Here is a 21,424-nt window from a genome sequence, read left to right as displayed (position 1 = left end):
TTACGCGCGCCGCTCTTCCTATGTTTGATTAGTATGTTGGAAATCCTGTTGGTGGTGCATGTGGAGCCGAGGCAAATAATTTGATTGTGTCATTTGAAATAGGAATTCTTTAATAAGTGGGGAAATCAGAAGAAGGTCATTTAGTTGTAGTAATGGTTTTATAATTCGAATTTTGTTTCCTCAACTCCACGTTTGCGATAGTGTTTCAGGTATTATATTGACCGATCTTTGAAGAAAAATCACTTTTGTGAATTAAATGACCGTTATTCAAAACGTACCATTTTACTACAAAAATTAAAACTTTGCCTCGACAGTTTTGGTCCAGGCTTGTTTCGTTTGAGGAAATGAGTTAAAGAATTTTCTTTGATGGTAATATTTTTCAGGTTGTTGGAATTTGACATGGACCGCGATTTGTTGATAGACCTTGCTGATTCTCCAAACTCCTTGGCCAAGAATTCAGAGAATGGATCAATAGGTGAGATATTCGTCGAAGGACACGTAAAACGAATCCTATATTATTTCAGTTTAATTAATATGGCATATATTCCTCGTATTTCAAATTTTAACCTCGGATCATCCTATATGCATTACGTGATTGAGACTTGTAGATATTTTGATGTTAACAGTCAAAGCCTTCAGAGTCGGGGAAATGCATCTTAATCAGTATTCTTGTTGAACCTCACAAAATGAGGAGAGTTACCAGGTTTCCAATAAATGAATTTTTTATTTAAAATATTTTCAGTATGTAAACGTTGAAAAATATTTGTGTCATGGTGGTTCTGTAAAATCTTGTTGTCCTAAGCTATATTGTCAAAATTTACTCCACCATTAGCCATATGGGAAAAACCTATCCATCTAATTTTTAATGTATAAAATTTTGCCTTTTAAAGTCACTGTAATGTTAATTATGGTGATTTTAGTTAAGCGTTATCCCCTGTAGTATACTAGCTATTGTAGATCCGTAAGATAGGTGGTGATAGCTGACCAACTCAGAAATGTTGTTTTTAACAGGCATGCTGTAGCATCTCAGCTAAACTATCCCACATATTATATAGTATAACAGTAATACATCTGTTGTTTGACATTACATAATAGTCCCTTTCTGTGGACGTATTTTGCTGACGTACATTTCCTTTGACTGCTCTGTATTCGTGACTCAAATGTCCGCTGATACATCTGTGTTACATAATGTAAATACGATGTAACTCTAATGGACTTACAGGAATTTGCATACCTCTCCATCTTTCAGTTATTTACCACAAGTCATTTATGCATTAATGGATACTATCCTACCCAGGATGAAAGATCCCAGGTAGTGTGCCTTAAAAAGGTGACCTGGTATCTTCAAGTTCTGAAAGATTTCTTCATTTATTCGATCAGCATGGAAAAAGTTATTGTAAATTAATATACTTGAGCAACTTTCCCAAGTTAGGATAGATAGAAATGCACAGATTGAACACTCTTGATGAAAATTACCTGATTAAATACACTGTTAATATTTTGACTACTAGACTCATAACTGCATCATTTTAATGAAAGCAGATGTAATGTGACTCAATCCAGTTGACCATTGATCATTGCAAATAGTAAATGAAAGGTTTTATGACTTTGAATTAATCAATATTAGGGCTAGTAAATTCTTTGACGTTTTGTGTAATAGAGGCTGAAGGTTGTGTACAAGATAGTTAACAGTGGTGTACTGCAGTTATTACATGAAAAATGTACATTGTGTATAGCATTAAAACAGGTGATGGCTGTGATGTTGATAGAAAGTTGCCTGCGGTAATAATCCAGATTATTCCTTAGTCAAATGAAACTTATATCTTTCAATAGAGCTGAACTCTGGTTTTTTTATTAAGATTGTGTCAATTATATGTCGTTATGATATCCTTTTATGGCATGGTCTGTTTTCAAGATGTCAGAACAATTTAGTGGATTCTGGTGGATTTACCATTTTCCTGAGTCAATCCTGCTTTGGCAAAAGTCCTGGTTTAGTTTGTGGGAATATCAGATACTCCACTCTTTGAATGTGTTGTACATGGGAAGGGATCATTGCTGTAACTTACCAATCATTTTAACTTGCACACTTGTACTTCTTTTTAGGGTCTATTAAGTGGGGAAAACAGTAAGGCATACCTTTCAAGTATTTCTGTTAAATATACAAGGAATATTGGCATTTAGAAAGGGTTACTAGGTGTTCTTAATGTGGATTTGAAGATTATTTAAAAATAGAAAAAAACCTATATGAAACAATTATCATTATGGAAGGTTATTAATTAATGAAATATCTTTTCCCCTTGCTCTTATTTCATTCATTCCCAACCCATTTCTTACATTGATGCCTGAATCGCCTGTTCTATTCACTGTTAATTTGCCTAACTATTCTCTCTCAAAATAATCAACCTCAATTCTTTTTCTGAGCTCTGTAGCCCTCAATGAAAAGTGGAACTTTAATGAAGTGTGTCTGCCACATGATCCATCCTTTACAACTACATCAAATGGTAACGTCCATTGAGCCTGCATATGCTGAAAGAGAGTTTCAGCTCATTTCAGTGCATTTCTATGGCATTAACTCTTCTGTATGTATGAATCTCTCTGTAAAACTATTTTCCTTGCCAGTTACACTCATTCTAATCGGAAGGGTTTGCAAAATATATTACATTTTATCATTATTACTCGCTATTTTGTTCAAGTCATAATATTACCATATCATTTCTTAAGGTTTTAATTCCCACTTGGTAATTTGCCCCTGTAATAAATTGTGTAAATGGAGGTTCTGATTCAACCTCTTGAGTCTTAGGCTAGCCTCACATGAATAGATTCAATTTTAAGTAGTTTAATGTCGTACATCACCAATATTTTCCTTTTCTTTCTTCCAAAAAATTCAGGTCCGTTGGGTGCCTTAATAAATACAGCTTCATGCAATGGTGCGATGAGTAATGCTGCATGCAGTAATAAACTGAGTGCTAATCTCTTGGGCGAAGAAAGTGCCCCAGAAATCCACGAGGTTAAGTCTCTCTCTCCTTTCAAATGCCCAGTATTGAAATTCAAAGCACAGAGTGTAGACTCCTTGACTGTGACCGACCCCAATGGCTTTTGCTTCCCCCCACTGCTTAAGAGTCCAATGATTTCAAGGAGGCCTCAGAGTGTCAATCTGGAGCAATTGTCTGATGGAGATTCGGCATCGTTGCTTTCCCCCTTTGCTTCTCCCAGACCAAAAAACACTCCATCCTTGCCTGCAATAAACCTCCTCAATACTGAGCCCACCAAGATTTTCTCTCCTTTCGAGTGGAGCCCCATCCAGAACAAATTCACTGAACTCAGGATATCTGGAAGTGAAGCCATTCATGTCAAAGACATTCCCATTGGAGATCTGATTGGAGTTCAAGAGCCGGAACCTGCTCTGCCCGATGACATGTTTGATATAAACACTCTTGGAAAGAAGCAGTCTGAGTGCTCCAAAGTCCTGCAGAGTGCAAGGCTGTCACCGGCTGTTCAATTGCTCCTCCCGTCCATACCCAGCAGCGGAGAGAGTAGCGGTGACATGCTTAACAAGGGATTCATGGACTCCGTTGCTGATGACTCCAACTCCTTTCCAACACCAGATGACTCTGTCTTTGAGGAGGCCCAGAATATTTCTAAATTTCTTCACAAAATGGCAACTGAAGGTATGTTTTATTATTTTTAAATTCCTCTATGAATGGCATGATAGCCCAGTAAGTAGTGTCATTTCAACTATTGATTGGAGGGCCTGGATTCACATCCAGATGTTATCTCTGGCCACCCACATGGTGTGATTTTTTTTTTTTTTTTACAAGTCAAGGCTTTCTAGAAAACTACAGGCCAAACAGAACAAAATGGCCCCCTAATAAATGAATTTCTTATGCCCTAAGGCTTAGTTGAAGATGCTTTTTATCCTCGCATATCATAGCAAATGATCACTGGATCAGTTACAGTGGTTGGTAATGAATATGTCACCTTAAAAAAAATCTCATTGAGACATAATTTATATTTTCAGTAATTAACCATAATTGATATCTTTTTTGGTGTGCAAAAGACTTTTCTATTTGATGCTGCTCACTGCCATGTGTGGGGCAGCAGATCCTAAAACTTGTTCGTTCTATGAAAATTAATTAGTAGTTAATTACAGGATGTTTGTGACAAAATTAATCATTCATGTGATGAAAACAATTTAAAAATTACTAAAGGTGAAATAGTGGGGGACTTATAAAATTAAAAATATTATGTAAAAATTGTTGAAACTCAAGTAGCTGTTGATTTGTTACCATTGTAATGCCATAGGACTTCCAAAATCAGCCACAATGTTAATAGAGGACGAGAATAGTGAGAAGTGACATTCTTCATCGTATTTGTTATTTGGTTAGATAAGTTCATTAATAATTATTTTGTTTTTATTTGAATTTTATATGCGTAATTATTTTGTTTGGAAGTTATTCATTCTTGCTGGTTTTAAAATGCATATCGAATTGGAAAAGGGATTCCCTAAATAATTTGTAGTCTCTGGCAAACTTACTAAAGTGCCTCTAATAAACTATTGAGTCTGTTACCCTTAACTGTAGCCTTGCTTATCAATAAAATGATTAATTGGATTCTAATAATAGATATTACTATATTTTTTTCACTTGTCTTTCTTTTTATTATAATGTGACAAATTGATATATTTAAAGGTTAACTATTAATTTTGTAAACAATTTGTTCTTTGTCTAAGTAATTTTTCACATAGTTGAGATATTATCTTAGCATGATTTTTATTCGCTTATTCTCTGTTGTCTTCCCAAATAGCTGAAGCATACACATGATGAAACATTATTCTTATTGGAGAGCAACATTACTTGACAGTTTAAGGGTCCTTAACATCTTCTCGTGTCATTGGGGGAAGGGAAATAAATTGACATAATGCCATCACTTCAGTTCTGTTCCCCCAATCTCCTCTGTCAAGGGAATTGAGTCATCCATGCCAGGCCAGTTCTCCAAATTGTCCATTTCTAAGTGAACAGCATGGCTATTTTGGAGGTGTGATAAGCAGAGAGTCTGAATATTGAGATTTGTATATTGCTGTATCCCAGCCTATGGGCTACAGCCTTGATGTGGTGGCAGGTCATGTGCATTCTGATGATCTGACCCATGCTAGAAAGGTCAAAGGGTAAGAGCCAGATGAAATAGTCCAAGCAGGGTCTGTCCCTCAGTGAAGTGGCTGCAAAGGCCTTATTGGCCACCCTAGTTGGGTGGCCATTAACTAATTGGTGTCACGTTTAAAACATTTTTGAGGAAGGCAATGGGAATCCATCTCAATTATTATCCCATGGAAAAATTATGCACATACATGGGAAGGCCCAGAAGTACCCGGCCTGACCTAGAGTTGGCGGTAGTTGTTTGTAAATTATCACTGTATTAGAAAGTATTCAATCTATAAAGCATATGTTTCAAGTTTGAAGACCCCACATTGTTTAGTATTTGTTTGGCAGCCATCAATAGTGAATGTTTTCAGTTAATTTGTGAAAATGGAGAAAATTGGTCATCGTTATGTAATACAATACTTTAATTTGAAAGGCCTCAGCCCAACCAATGTAAAAACTGCACTGGATTCTACTCTGGGTGAGTCTGCTTCTTTAGTGGAGGGTAGTGGAGTTAAAATGACACCGTACGAGCTGTCAAGACGAGCATCGCATTGGTGGACCAAATGAGGTGACGACTCCAGAAACGACGAAGAAAATACACAAAGTGATCCTGGATGATGCTCGACTGAAAGTGTGTGAGCTAGCAGTCATAGCAGGCATTTCAAAAAGTGTAGTAAATCACATATTAACTGAAAATTTGGACATGAGAAAGCTGTGTGCAAGGTGGGTGCTGCGTTTGCTCACACGAGAGCAAAACCAGTGTGGTGAAGGTTTCAATTGAGTGTTAATCAAAGTTTCACAGCTACAAAGCAGAATTTTCGCACCATTTCATAACCATGGATAAAGCATGGGTCCATTTCTTCACATCCGAGACAAAAGAAAAATCAAAACAATGGATTCCAAAGGGAGAACCGGCTCCAAAGAAGGCAAAGACCGTTTTATCAGCAGGCAAGGTCATGGCATCGGTTTTTTGGGATGCGCGTGGGATAATTTTCATTGGCTATCTTGAAAAAGGAGAAACTATCAACGGCGAGTATTATGCGAACTTATCGAAACGTTTGATCGAAGAAATCAACTAAAAGTGGCTGCATTTGGCTGAGAAGAAGAAAGTGTTGTTTCATCAATACAATGCATCAGCTCACAAATCCACTATTGCAATGGCCAAAACTCATGAATTAAAGTTTGAATTGCTTCCTCTTGCACCCTATACGCCAGATTCAGCCCCCTCGGATTATTTTCTGTTCGGAAATTTGAAAACATGGGTCAGTGGTCAAAGCTTTACCAACCGTGAAGGAGTAATGTCGCAGTTAATTGCAATTTTGAGGAGTGAGACCATTCTTATAATAAAAAGGGTATCGAACATATTGAACATTGCTGGGAAAAGTGTATAGAGCTGAAAGGAGATTATGTTGAAAAATATATTTTTTTCCAAATATTTTGTGTTTCCTTTGTTGGGTCAGGTTCTTTTGGGACTACCCTCGTAGATCTGCAAATGAGTCTTTGTATCTATGGAATTTGGCCTGCTGGTTGGTGTATCATGGCCAGCAGTGGGAGAAGCAACTATTCTGTGGTCATTATCATACAAAATCACAACACACGATGAACTGATGGTAAAAATAAATGAAAAAATTCGTGAAAATCGCTGATTAATGATTGCGGAGCTCTCGCTAGATGTGGCTTGCAACACAGTACTTTGACAGTGACGCAGAATTGCTTGCTGGTGTAAACAGGTGGTTAAAATATAAGGTTTTATAATATAAGGCTTTCTTCTGAGACGGAATTGAAAAGCTTGTGTATCATTATGATAAATACCTCAATTTGAATGGCAACTGTGTTGAAAAATATTTTATGGATTGTGCCTTTAAAATGTATATAATAAAACTTTGCCTTGTTGCTAGGTCCATATTTTATTTCAAAATGTGTTACTTTCTGAGCAGGCTTCGTATATCTACATATTTCAAATATTTTTTCATATCCAGTATGTATGATATGAATAATTTTAAGGAAACAACATAAATATCAAGTGTCATATATACCATCATTGATATGCCAACATGGGCAATATTATTGATGTCATGATGTTGTAGAAATGTCAATTCGAGCAAAAGTGATGAAATGAACCATGAAGACAGTTAGTATGATATCCTGGATAAAGAGTTATAATGGATTGATAGAGCAACTTTGCACATGATGACGAAGGAGATGCAATTCCTGTAGCATAACTTTAGTTTATCTCCACATTGTTGATAGGTGAATTAGATAGTACTGTAATTATTGCTAAACATATATTTTTTAAAAAACCATAAACGCAGTAATCAACCCGAAGGTCAGTTTGATAGGTGGTGGTAGAGTTCACCCAGTACTAAGCCCGACGGCGTGTAAAATTCACACATCAGGGTAGGGGGGCCAGTTCCTTTCCCTGTGCCGGTTATGGTTTCCCAGGAAGATTTGGTACCCATAAAAATCATGTAGCTTGGGTGGAGCTGCAGGTGCCCAGAGACTTGCCCGGGAATCAAACCCGGGACCCTCCGGTCAGTAGTCCACATTGTTGATAGGCTCTACCCCCTGGACTACTGCAACCCACAAACATATAATATCTAATGTTTTTTTGATTTTGGAAAAGGAATACGAAATGACCTTGACCAAGAGATATTTACATAGTACATTTTGGAAAATCCTGATATCAGCTCTGTGAAACAGATAATCCATACGTTTCATTAATTCTAAGACTACACAATGAGTGCATAACAATTTCTAATAGGTCCTCCATGAAAAAGCAGACTTTGTGGAATGTTCCGCATTCTGAAGGGGGGAGAAAGCTTGGGCAGATCTTAGGAAAGAGGCGGGGAACCCAGATTTTATGGGGAGAAATGATCACAAATTTAAGGTAAAATGCTGGGCACAAAGAATGAATAAAAAAAAAATTTCTTTTCTAAATAGAACAATTATTGATTGGAACACCTTACCTGCAAAAATATTCGAGCCCTTTCCCAACAGAGTGTATACTTTTAAGAATAGATTTAAGGAATATATGTAATGATTTGATTGATGTATTGTATTATATGTAATAGCTTAATTTTTTTTAATTTATCTTTTTTTTCTTGCTGATTAATGGATGTAAATGGGATGGGGATTCGCTTGTTTTGTTAAAGAGATTTGTATTTTGAAGTCTGATTTTATCTATTATCTTTTGCGATTATTTGGGACTTGTGTGCCACCTGACACTGTCTATCAGCACATGTGTATTTTTAATAATAATAAAAATAAAACTTGCCAGATCAATAAAAATTCATGTTTATTAAATAGGACGAACACAATTAAATTGCAAACAGTAAAAATGGCCATGAAAACTACTTGCACAGTTAAAGCCAATAAGCTAATTGTAATTGAGTTGACAACTTGAGATAATAGTCACGTTAATTGAATAGTAAATCCACATTAGATAACTGCATGGATTGTGCTTTAATTTGGTGTAGTTCTACTTGTCCCATGCTCATTTACTTTGAATGCATTCAATAATAGCATGCACACAATAGAGCCCTCAAGCACCATGCCCTCCAGTTTTAAACATCCTTTTCAAGTTTATGTATTGAGAGAAGAACTTGGCTTATTGTCCATGATTGAGCTTCAAGAAACTGACATTAACTTAGCTGTACCACAATATTCTAAATATACTGCCATTTATCATTGAAACTTAAATGACATAGGTTGTTATAAAAAAATGTTTACAAATGAAACGAGATATTTTTAATTACTATGGCTTCTATCAAGTTAAGCTGTGATTACAGTCGTTAAAAGCAGAAAATGCAATTCTGAATATTGCTAGAATTTTTATGTGGAAAGTTAAAATGCAACTTGTTATTAATTTCAGTTTGCTTTACTTTAGCTTCATCCTTGGACACTGGCAGTATAGAAGATGAAGATGGAAGCATCGTGTTCGACTGTCCTGAATGGAGGGAAGAAGACGTAGAAATTGATTGCAGCAAACTCAATCGTGTATGTGTAGAAAATGATGAAAAAATACTGGATATATATTCCAAAAGAAGCACCGCTGATGAGGAAGGGAGAGTGGCTAATAGTGAAAAATGTCAAATATCCAGCTCGGTTAGTGAAATTGTTGTTACTATTTATATTAGGGAACCATGGTAATCCATTTGGTTGAGTGCTAGGCTGCTAACTGGAGGGCCTATGTGTTTTAAACAAAGTGTGTATCCTTGATGTCCTCTTGGTACCCTAAATTTTACTCGGGGGGATTTTTCAGATTACAAATCTTTCTGGTAAATCAGTATGTGCACAAGGTAGTAATTGCCCTTCCTTAGGTTGTGATCGCTCTTCTCTCTCCTATGAAATCAACCTTCAGATTGATAAGTGTTTTTATTCGATGTATGCCTCCTTTCTCGAGTAGCTTAATCAGGAGTCATGTCGCTTAAAAATCACTATACTTTACAATATTTATTCCATGGAATTACCTTGTTTATGAAATTGTATAATAGTTATGCTCGTGTGTTTCACCTTATTCATATTACTGTAGCATGTATTACTATGTACGTTATGTTTGTGCTGAAATAGTATGTCAGTGTAAGTTTGCAAACTCGATGGGGAAGGATGTGTATACATAAAATGTTTTAACGAACATTTTATATTGGAGATGCCCTCAACCTCTATAGCATACTCTTATCTTCCATATTGTGCTTAAATTGTTGATAATAAGTTAATGATACTTGCCAGCCTTTGCTACTTCTCAATTTCTTCCCTCCTAATGTAATTTAGTTCAGAAATTGTTTTGTAAGTTCATCCTTTCAAGATTGATTTACTTATGCTTAAATCAATCATGAATTTTGGTTTTGCTATGCTTCTGGAAATTCTTTTTATTTGGCCTAATTTTGATATAGCTGTGCTGTTCATCTGCAATACCAAACATTCCAATATTGGGAAACTTAAGCCAGGCTGTTGAACTCCGGTTTAGAATATATCTTCCTCATTTCTTGCTACGTTGTATTACTCAAGCGATTTAATTACGGAGTGTTGCTAGGGGATCAGGGTGATGCGGTGGCTATTGTACTGCCTCTCCATGCTGAGGCCTCGAGTTCAAATCATGGTATTGGTAGGATTTTGTAGTGGTATCCTGATCCTTACTTGGGGTGCTCTATGGAGAGCACTTTACGTTAGTATGCCATCCATCAAAGGGGTTGTTAAATTGTATACCTCTTGGAGTCTTTTGTTTACAGTAGGCTAATACTGGCGATAGGTGTTTCTCTACATTTCCTCTATTCCCTGAACATCCTTCCAAGCACTGCCTATTCCCACTGGTGCAAATGACCTTGGCTGTTGGTTGCATCATCTCATAACTACAACTACTGCTACAAGGGTTTCAATGAAGATTCACAATAAAATTTTCTAGTATAATTTACCATGCAAACATTTGATTTTATCTTTCTAGAAGGTTTTTCATTCTTCCTTTAGACTTAGACCCCATGTGAATTATTCCTCTTCCGCAATGTGGAGAAGCACTTTCATGGCGTCTTTAATTATCAGAAGCAGTATTTGTTCATGATACTATACTTAACCTAAAATCGATAGAATTTGAGCCACGTATCAAGCGAGTAATATAACAATAGTAAATATTTGCATGATGTAATATGGGAATAAATTGTTTGGGCTAATTCTTTGTTGAATAGTCGACATAGTTTTTACTCTGTGTACTGTGAGATTTATTGACTACCTACCGCACTTTCCCTCATTTAGAGGCCTGTTTGTTTTTACTCCTAAACTGGAAATATATGGTTTACATATAATGCAGGCATGAGATCTTCTAGGTAAACTCAGGGGACACATTTATGGGCCAAAAATATTTTTCCCTTTTTCTTTGCAATCCTTTACTATTCCGATGGTTCCCATTTTTGCCTCCAATTCAAGTTTTATAAGGTTTTTTTGTCTACCAAACCATCCCTCAAGTTTTTCCTTAAGAATTATTAATGCAGTATTTTGCAAACAAACAAAACTTTTTTAAGTGTAGAGTTTCTGTATCAGATGTATCTGTAACATGGTAATTGCAGTTCACATTACAGCATTCAATATTTTCTCCATTCATCTTTCAGGCTTTCAGTGACATTGTGGTATCCCCAGAATCTGGGTGCAAAAGCTTTTCTTCGAGTATATCAACCATTTCGCCGTCCCCTCTCTCCAGCGAGAGGGTGGCAAATGTCAAATTAAAAGCTAGAAGTTTGATTGGGAATCATTTCAAGGCTGGATCTCTAAAACTTAGAGCTTCCTCGTGTTCCTCCGTACCATCATCAAAACCTGGCCCCCTCAAAGCCCTAGTGCCAATGGATCAAGTGATGAAGAACAACATTTCAACTCCAAATCCACTTTCTTGTGCCCCGAAGAGATCATTTGGTGAGTTGATAAAGTGGTTAAATGCATATTGTAGATGTACTGCCGAAATATCTCAGTAAACAAATACTATTTAACCATGTTTTAAATGCCAAATAACCAGCTAAGTGGCTTATAACCAGCTTTTGTTACACAACGTATATAAATACTGATAAATGAGGTGGGCAAAGAATTTTAGAATGAAGTTCTTGTGCTGAATAAATTTAACTTCAAAGGGGTAAGTTATTGAAATACAAACATTGAGCTTTACAGTGAAAACTCTACCCAATCTCTGTGAACTCACTCACTTTGTGGGGAAGCTTATTTCATTTTGGCACACTCTGCCTGATTCTGTATTTATTTTCTAGCATCTAGAACACAACAGCATTTGGGAGAAGAAAGTACAGAGATCTGAACAATAATGTAAACATAATGCTGAGAAGGAAATTAGTGAAAGAAATATGGGGACAAACAGCTGTAAAAATATAGAAATTTAACAGAGATGGGTTTTAATGGGTGCATGATACAGAAAGATGTGAGAACTCTATGGATTTAAGGAAAGGAAACTGCATTCTCTCGATTAGAGAGGCAACTGATAAAATATTCATCGAATCAGAGGAGTTTCTGGCAAGATGGGAATGAATTATGTAAAGATGAGCTGATTTCAATAGTACTTGCTGGAATATGGTATAGCTAATAAGGCACTGAGTTTGGATATATAAAAGGAAAATAGTGCCAATGAGGGTATCCTTAGGAACAGGAATATGTACTTAATTGTAAGATGGGAAAGGTATTAAAGGAAATGGAATTGAACACATGAGGGGGATGTGTTGGGAATGCTGAAGAATGATTAAAGGTGAGAATTTTGGGTGAGCAAGGTAGAGGAAGGAAAAGAAAAGGCATTTTGGGTGGAACTTAAGGATGCAGAAAATATGTGAAGCTAAACAAATTTCTTTCTTTTAAAATGGGATTCAAGGGTTTTCAGTATCATTTTTAGCTGAACTTCTTCTGGTCCATGGAAAGTTTTGTACTTTATTCAAGACATTTCAGTGGACTTGTGAATTGTGTTTAGCTCTGATAAAATGTAGGAGTGGATGAAAGGGGCAAGCAAGGTGTTGTTGACGGTTGGTTATCATCTTTTATGCCATGGAAACCCCATTAAAGGTGGGCATTGGAGGGAATTGAGTTGGGAGTGAAAGTGGCCAGGCGGCGAGTGATTTCCAGGTTTTCAGGAGAGATAGGGTGGTGTGTGAATTAGTAGTTACTGGTGAGTGTTTTACAGGATCAATGGAAGAATTGTAGCATGAAGATTACCTAATTACAAAAAGACACAAATAAGTAGAGTTATGATGTGCTTTTTGCTTTCTTGGTGCACATTACTTGCCATAAATCATGGGTTACAAAGATGAAAGAGGCCTTAGGTGCAAGAGTCTTGGAATGGGCCTAATTATATGTAAGGTAAGTAAAGGCTTTAACACGGAATGCAGCACTGGGTGCATCCAAACCCTTGATTTCTCTAATGCCATGGTATGAGTGTAGATTATAGGCTTTTGAGATGCGTGCGTGGAGAAAATAAGTTGGTCAGAGAGGAAGGAAAATAATGATGTTTTCAATATGATGGGAGAAAGAGAGTTGCATTGTGAAATTCGGAGGAGGTAGAAAAAGAAGTGACTTAAGGAGAGGTTTAAAGGCAGGGTGGGACATTATAGGTCATAATAGAAGACAGAATGTTAGCCGAGCAAAAGAAGTTCTAATTGAGTGGCTTCAGGTGTGATGTGGTGGAAGTCAAACATAATGAATAATTGATCATAGCCCTTTTCCACTTGATAAAATTTTTATTTTACAACTGGGTTTTGATGTATTACATTATCATCAGATGATGATGTGATACATCGAAACTCGGAAACTTCGTAAAATAAAAATTTTATCAAGTGGAAAAGGGCTACGATCAGTTATTCAGTAAGCAGTTCACTCAATGTAATATAGTTGAGCCCATACATGGGCCTTAACATAAATGAAATATGTATACAGGTGTGAAATCTGAGGTAAGTTATAAAATAAAATGATATACGTAGGTAGTACTTCAAAAGCGTTGGGTCTTGTAATGTTTGAGGATCCAAGCATGAAAACACATTCAGCAGCATGGGTAAGCATCTTAACAACATCTTTACAAAAGATGTAAATGCTACATATCTGATTCATTTTGCATGAAACCCCTTCATTCATGCATTCAATTAGAGCAGTGGAGAACTTAATTTTGCTCACCAATGCCATGCATTTTTAAAATTTGTTTAAACTAAATTTACCTTTTTGTTAATGAAACATCATGTATCTGACGTATCAGAAAAAGAATAAACTTCTTCCAGTTTATATTCACAACACACGTCCAAACGAGTGTATGTCTTTATTTCATTACTGCATTCATTTTCTATTTTATAGAAATGTCCCGTCTGCAACTGACAAGTTCCCCTGCTGATGGAATCATTATTGCACCACGAATGTCCTCAACGCCAAAACCGCATACTCCTGACAGTAACAACAAAATTAAACCAGATTCTAGCTTGAAAAAAATTGTTGGAAATAAGGTAAGTGCCTCTTTCTTTGACAAATTTCCCATTTCTGGCCGAGTCAGAAAAAAAATCCAATCAACAAATTGGTGTATGGTAGGCATCATTTGATGAAACTCCTTCATGGAGTGAACATTTGAAAACATCCCACCAAGTAAAATTTTATTTTATTTCACCGAATATTATTTTATTTTCTGAAAGAGCAGTGCTTTTTCTCTTCACCGAATGAAACATTTTTTCATTTAGCCTGCATTTTCACCTTTGACCTCCATACATGTACTATGCACTACTACTACTGATGTATTCTTCTTTTATGCCATGGTTAATAGTTAAAGAGTTCTATGCAAGTATTGCCACACTCCAATTGAGCCGAAAAAGGCACGGAAAACACATGAGCACATGGCAAACAGATGTAATCTTTAAAGAACTACATGCAATCTCTAATGAGTCGATGCATTCTATTAAAGATCAATTATTTCTGTGCTCACTTCTTTCTAGTCAATCAAAATGTCATCTTCTTTTCACTATGCTTTAATTTTTACTAATGGCGCAATATGCTGTATGAAGTCAACAATTTATATTGTTGTCAATCTAATATCACAGTTTTCTCAGGGTTAGGACAAACATTGTATCCACATAGTTAAACATGAGCATAATGCAATAGAGGCCAAAGAGATGACCTTTATGGAGCAGGCACATTTTTTTCATTGCTCATGAATTTTTAATTGAGGTCATATTTCAAACTTGTTATGAAATCACTCTCAATTTAGCATTTGAACTCAAGGACCCTCGAAGTAAAAGTCGCCTCTGTACTTGTAAAATCAGTTCAGACATGTGTATATCCTCCAAGTGGTTTTGAAAATTAGTGCAAATATATCTGGACATAAAGCTGATTAATCAATGGAATAGACTTAAACACAGAACAAAATAACATTTTTAATAATATTCTGGGTGAGGTGTTTAAAATGGCATTCACGGTTGACATGACTAAATCAAGGAGTAAAGTAATGAATCTCGACACAGTTGTGAACAGGGAACCCCTATTCACTGTTGTGGAATGAGAAATATTTCCTCTGATGCTTTTAATTGTAATTGTTCTCCATATTATGAATACCAGATAAACGTTTACTATTTTTCATAAACAAGAAGTACCTGTTTGCATAAGATAACCTGAACTTGACTCTTTGCCCTGTGATTAATAATGAGATTAAGGTGCTCTAGTGCTCGTTTCTGCTGAGTGAAATTTATTCCATTAAATTTTATTGAAATTTAAGTTTGATGGGCTTATTCCAAGACGTAATTTTCCTTCACAAAGACCATTTTCTCAGTCAGTAATAGAGAATGCATTCCTGCAGGACTTAAATAATACTTTTAGTAAACTTTCCCTTTATAGTGGAAACACTAAATTAGGAAAAAACCTATGCACTTGAGCATCGTGATGGCATTATGAAATGGGAATGTAAATCTGTTTTGTCCTCCAGGAGGCATCAAACATATGTGGTGAAGAATGTCAATGGTTCAAGGAGCACCTTTCAACTTTAGATACTTGATCCTATCTACCTTTCTCCAGAAATACGTTTTCCATTTTCTCTTCTGCTCTGGATTCATCAGTTCAAAAGAAAACCGGGAAAGACTTACTTCATCATTTATCTATTTGGCAAGTTTTTGAAGGAAAGGACATATTGAGCTTCTTACGCCCTCTGCTTAGACTGAATATATGAAATAATATTTCCTCTAGCCATAAAGTGTTTACGGCTTCAGGAAATATATCCTTTATGGCTTTTTTAAGAAACTTTTTAAAGAATATGTAGAGGGTAGCATTGTGGGTAACAAACTACCCATGATGATGTATGGATGCAATTGCAAAGTCCTCTTTTTAAATTGTACCTTTTGCTACTATTATTGCCAACTTGTGTAGATATACCAAAGCCCTACAGCTTCTATATGACACCCTGATCAGCTGTTCCAGTACGGATGTCATTGAGAAATAACTGGCTGAGAAAAGGAATTGAAAACACTTGACTCGTAGATTTGCTTTAAACAATTCTCGTTATAAACAAGCCATTGCCAAAAATTCAATTGCAACATAACGAGCACAAACATAAGATTGCCCTCAAATAGCATTATTAAGTTAAGATAGAAAATTGTAAGATAAAGACCTGAAAATCTTCCCTATAGTTAGTTGTCAATCAATCAAAAATCAGTTCAACCTGAAATGCGTAAAATATGGCAACAAAAATGTGTTTAGTGTCACATTTCAGTTATTTTCTTACTCATTAATCATAGTGAATAATTTATATATATTATGAAGTCACAACTTGTCTGGTTGTTCTGCCATGAATTACCTTGCTAATCAATCAGATAAAAATGGATAACAGGCTTTGCCATGAGAGTTTTGAGGGTTATCTCGCAGCTTTACAAATTTACAAAAATATATTTAATGCATGAAACGCTTGGATGGCAAAATTTTGGGCAAACCCTAACATTGTCAGTGATACATGCTCAAAACTAAATGTGATATTGTGCCAAATAATTTAAATACTATCTTAAAGAATGTCAAAGGTTTTTGTACTCATAATATTTTCAAGAAAAAAATTATTTTTACTCATCTTTTGTTAATCAAACTTCACCCCAAAACTGTCTTTTAAAAGTAGAGTATATCATGCATTACATTATATCAGGAGTTAAAAACTTCAAGAAATATGAATATATTTTTTAATAATTAAATATGAAAAATGTAGATATTATTTTATTCCATATGGCTGCAAACATGTATTTTTTGCACAAATCAATGTTGCCAAGTATGTACCTCCAATTTTAAGGTTATTTTTAATGTTGCTATGCATTATTATTCTACTCGTGAATATGTAAGTAATAGAAAAATGCTAAATTAATTTCCTCTTTCACTTGTCTTTTTAAAAATCAGTCGAGTAAAGGTGAGCAAGTTTGCAATAGCGGAAAGAAAAAATGTCTGGGTACCTCAGGAGCAATACCACGGTCATTAAGTTCAGGAAAACTTCAAGAGTCTCAAAAAGTTGGTGCAAGGAATGTGGCATCTGCTAATCGTTCAACTATTCCAAAGAAGAATTCTGTTGGGTCGGCAGCTGCTGAAACCTTGGCTTTTCCTCTCAAAGCTGGCAAGCACAACCCATCTCCTTTGCTCCAAAGGAAAATTTCAAACAGTCCTTCAAGAATGAAAACACCTAGTCGTTCCATCAGCACTGGAAGTTTGGCTTCAGCTTCAAGGTCTGGCAATGACATATATTTTCTTTGCACTCCTTTCAATGCCTGTTTTAAGCCTCTGTATCTAAGTATTTTACATCATTATTTTAAGAGCTCTAAGGTACAACTGTTTGGTTGATTATAAATTGAAATATGTGATGCTCTTGTAAACTAAAGATCTTCTTGATATGGTAGATCTAAATTTTTGGCCATCGTGTTTGTTGAAAAATATTTAATAATTTCAAAACTTTTGCTGGCTTTCATCAGTAATATATTTGAGACAGTCTTTGATTAATGACTGAGCTTGAGAACTTTTATTCAATTCAGATTCAGTGACACTTAAATATTAAAAGGCTCCTCTGGAAGCATTGTGCAATATTGCATAGTTCAGTGGCCGTTGGATACTCATTTTTAAATTTGCAGCGTTGGTTTGCACCACAGAGGCAGTGGTTGCATTATGATTTGTTTGATGCGCTAAAATTTTCACATAATATGTTGAGTATAAAAATTCTCTTTAGCTTAAATAATTACATTTTCTATGTATACCTTAATGGCTTGGACCTTTGTGACAACAAATAGGATTTGATCAAATTTCAAGTTGAATATATAAAATATAGTTATGGTATGTTAAGTTTCATATGATTTTCATCTAAGCTTTGTTTTATTTTAATAAATATAAATCAGAATGGCAAAAATTAAAGTAAGTAAATTATTAGGGATTACATGAATTTGAAAGTGTTCTAAAATAACTTTATTTTTATGGTAACTTGTACCAATATTGAATACAAGTAATACAATTAAATTAATCAATTTCATACTTGGAAGACCTGCAATTTTTTGTTGTGCACTTTGAGACGCACTTTGCATCCATTTTGATAGAAAATATAACAATATTTCAAAAATCATTTTGCAGCATGAAGAAGAATACCTCCCCACAAACGCCCAGTTTGCAGAGCCTAGGGAGGTCCAATTCCATATCATCTAAACTGCCTCTGTGCTACACTGGTGGTCCCCTAAGTGAAACCAGTGTCAACTCTCCAGCTAAACACAGCAGTCCGCTGCACAAGGTAAGTTCCATATTAAAGTTCTGGCTGGTCTCTTTTTATATTATTATTCCCGTAAGGAATCCATGCAATTATTTACTCCTGTCAACATTTTATTTACCCCATATTTTGTTTGGTATGTTGCTGTTTTCATGAAAGAACTGACTACTGGATTCCAATCTAAATTAGCCTTGTAACTTTTATCATAGTTTTTCTTAAAAAGCTTTAGCTAAAATATTTTAATACCATTCAAGAATTATTTTTATTGATATCACACAGGAATGTTTTTAATGCATGGAACTTATAACCAATTATTCTCTTTGTAATTTATGGATTGTGAGTTTTTGTGAGTGGGAGTTTTTCTAAGGCAATACTGATCTTTTAGAGTTTTGTTTCATTTTGCAAATTTTCTTGATTAGCCATGGCTGGATAACCCCCGCCTCAGGTCTACTTTAAAAACTATCAAATTGAGTGGTGTCTGCTCCATATTTAGCTCCTCTTGTTATCAATGTGTCCTCCATTAAATCTCCCAGGCTCTCGCCACACATACCACCTAATGAAAAATGCTTCTGAATCACCCCTGAAAGATTTATTCAAATGAATATCTTCATGCTTAAACCACATTTAAAATAATTCTTTTTCCATACACAAATGACCACGATCATCATTAACTCAAGGTTTGCAAATAGGGCTCAACGATTGCAGAGGCATCCTTTCCAACATCAATCTAACCATCATATCTTGTAATGCTACTTTTTATTTTCCTGGATCACACTCCTTCAAAATATCACCATTTTATCTGGGGCCAATCCTTGATACTCTTGCAATGCCCTGCTGAATATAATGGGCAACAATATTACCTCTTTTCTTTCCAACTTCCTCATGGATTCCCAGAGCAATCTCAATCACAACACTTGCTCATATTTCCTTGCAAGAATCTCAACCCTCTCATGGAATCAAGCCTACACTCTTTACAACAGTGTATGCCATCACCAACTGCTGACCACGATTCCAAAATGTTTCCATCGATTTCAACGTCATCACATACTTTGCACTTTATTTCGGACATGCACAGGGCAGCCTTTTGCCTGACAATCATTTCATTCATCAAAACGTGTTATGTGTACCTCATAAGCAATAGTTATTCGTTACATTTCCATTTCTCTTTATTGATGGGCCCATCGTGTAAGACCTACACTGCCTCATCATGACTTTGGTCATCTGAATGTTTTTGACTTCTTAGTATTTAAAAAGTATGCAGCAGTTACCAAATTTGCACTACCTGACTCAAGTGCAGCATTCTCTGTGAATGGTTGTGGCTCTCCACTGCTCAGTTTTGACTCAGTTTTGCTGCATGCTACGAAGTCATTGTCAGGCAATACCAGGTAGCCACTTTAACCATTCCAAATGAGCTCGTATCCCATGTCAAAGGATTATCAATTTCATAGTTTATTGAAATCTAATAAACATCCTATTATGGAAGTTTTGTTTTTTAATGAAACTCATCCAAGTTAATCTAATCAGTTTGGCCTAGGTAAGCAAGCATTCGGAACAAACAGAACAGAGAACATAATTTCCATGAAAAATCCTGAGCCACGGCGGTCAATAAAAATCTTAATGTTAAAGCAGGTGGCTGAAAAAAACAAGATTCTAATCTTAATAATTCTCATCGCACTCATATGTGTATAAACGCTATAGTTTTCTTTTGGAGTATAGAATGTAGCTGTTAATTTTAGTTTTATACTTGAGTAAATGCAATCAGCCAATAATATATATCTATTTTCAGCTGGTGTCCAAGTTTCGAAGAAATCTTTGCCCCAAAGAGCTGAAGGAAAATATACATCCCAAGTAATCAAAGATCTCATCGGTCATTTCTTATGTGATTTTGTAATGGAGGGAGTTATCATTTTTAACTTGTAACACATTTTAACTTAATAAAGAAACTTTTTTAATGAGCATATAGTACTCTCTAGTTAAGTTAGTATGAAAGCAGAAATGTTGACATTTAAATTTGTTTTCAGGATCTTGAAAAAACTTCATTTGATAAATAAAAAAAAACAAATATTAAATGTCCCCATCATTCGCCAATTTAGTGAAAATTACGGTTGATAAAGAGAGAATTAAATGCATTTTTCCTTCAAAATACTTAGGGAAACACTCCTTGGAGTCAGCCATATTATGTTCAAGGCTAATGTGGTAAGTAAATAAATAATAGCTCAGCATCAAAAGACAGTTTTCAATTTGCTGCCCATAAAAATCTTAGCATGTTATTTATATAGATTGTGACAAGTCAAAGTCCATGAGATGAACTTTGTTACTTCAAAGGTGCTCGAAAACCAGCCTGTATCTTCAAATTTTGATATATTTGTAATTTGCATGTATATATCTAGATATAAATATATGTATGTAAAATTAAACCACAAATACAGCATTTGACCCGAAGGTCGGTTTGGTGGGTGATGGAGTTCACCCAGTGCTAACTTCGACAGCATGTGACATTCACACATCAGGGTAGGGGGGCCAGTTCCTTCCCATGTGCCAGTAATGGTTTCCCAGGAAGATCTAGTACCCAAAAAATCACACAGGTTGTGTGGAGCCCAGAGTGGCTTGCCTGGGAATTGAACCCAGGCCCTCCAGTCAGTAGTCCAACATATTTGGGACACATGGCTAATCAATAATGAGAATTGCAGTTATCTGCAATTATTGCACTAATAATAATTGTGAAACTAATCTTGACTAAAGTTGATCAGCTGTCAAATAGTCTTCCCTAGGAAGGTCTGAGATTTTCAAATGACCTTCCCTAGAAGGTCATTTGAAAAGATGAATATCTCTATGCATATTTTAGCAAATCTCCTGAATTAAATTGCCTCGATTATTCTAGAATATGCACAAGGCTAACTAAATGAATGTCTGCCACTTGGTATCTTTCATTGTCAGGCAATTTTTGATATTTTTCCTGCAAAGAATCATGTTATCAAGGACGGATTCGAAAAGCAATTAATTGACTCATTTATTTGTTTCTTTTAAATGAATCCAAGAAGGGTACGTTGGTATGCTAAATAAATTCAACTAAAAATGCTGT

At 35.5% G+C, this 21,424-nt stretch overlaps 1 protein-coding gene across 2 annotated transcripts; it reads left to right on the top strand.

The window, feature by feature from the left end:
* The first annotated feature begins 79 nt into the window (after positions 1–79).
* Positions 80–20,277, top strand: LOC139690581 (adenomatous polyposis coli protein-like). Of its 2 annotated transcripts, none has more exons than XM_071588060.1 (9): positions 80–209; positions 384–475; positions 2,889–3,668; positions 9,025–9,242; positions 11,237–11,534; positions 13,950–14,095; positions 17,004–17,323; positions 18,213–18,366; positions 20,129–20,277. In XM_071588060.1, the coding sequence occupies exons 2-9, from the start codon at positions 400–402 to the stop codon at positions 20,192–20,194; spliced, it is 2,058 nt and encodes a 685-aa protein (XP_071444161.1). In that variant the 5' UTR covers positions 80–209; positions 384–399; the 3' UTR covers positions 20,195–20,277. The 2 variants fall into 2 exon arrangements, with proteins under 2 accessions (XP_071444161.1, XP_071444159.1); XM_071588058.1 differs by having other exon boundaries at positions 9,010–9,242.
* The last annotated feature ends 1,147 nt before the right edge of the window (positions 20,278–21,424 follow it).

This window comes from Hetaerina americana, unplaced genomic scaffold (genome assembly GCF_022747635.1).
Source record: "Hetaerina americana unplaced genomic scaffold, ioHetAmer1.1.p SCAF_3, whole genome shotgun sequence".
In the NCBI taxonomy this organism is placed as follows: Eukaryota; Metazoa; Arthropoda; class Insecta; order Odonata; family Calopterygidae; genus Hetaerina; species Hetaerina americana.
This window is presented reverse-complemented; position numbering and strand designations above follow the sequence as displayed.

Bases quoted from the DNA above. Each gene is read 5' to 3' on its own strand.
- LOC139690581 (XM_071588058.1), top strand. From the start codon at position 400: ATGGACCGCGATTTGTTGATAGACCTTGCTGATTCTCCAAACTCCTTG. The intron at 17,324-18,212 runs GTCTGGCAATGA...ATCATTTTGCAG, and splicing joins AGTTTGGCTTCAGCTTCAAG to CATGAAGAAGAATACCTCCC. The intron at 18,367-20,128 runs GTAAGTTCCATA...ATCTATTTTCAG, and splicing joins ACAGCAGTCCGCTGCACAAG to CTGGTGTCCAAGTTTCGAAG.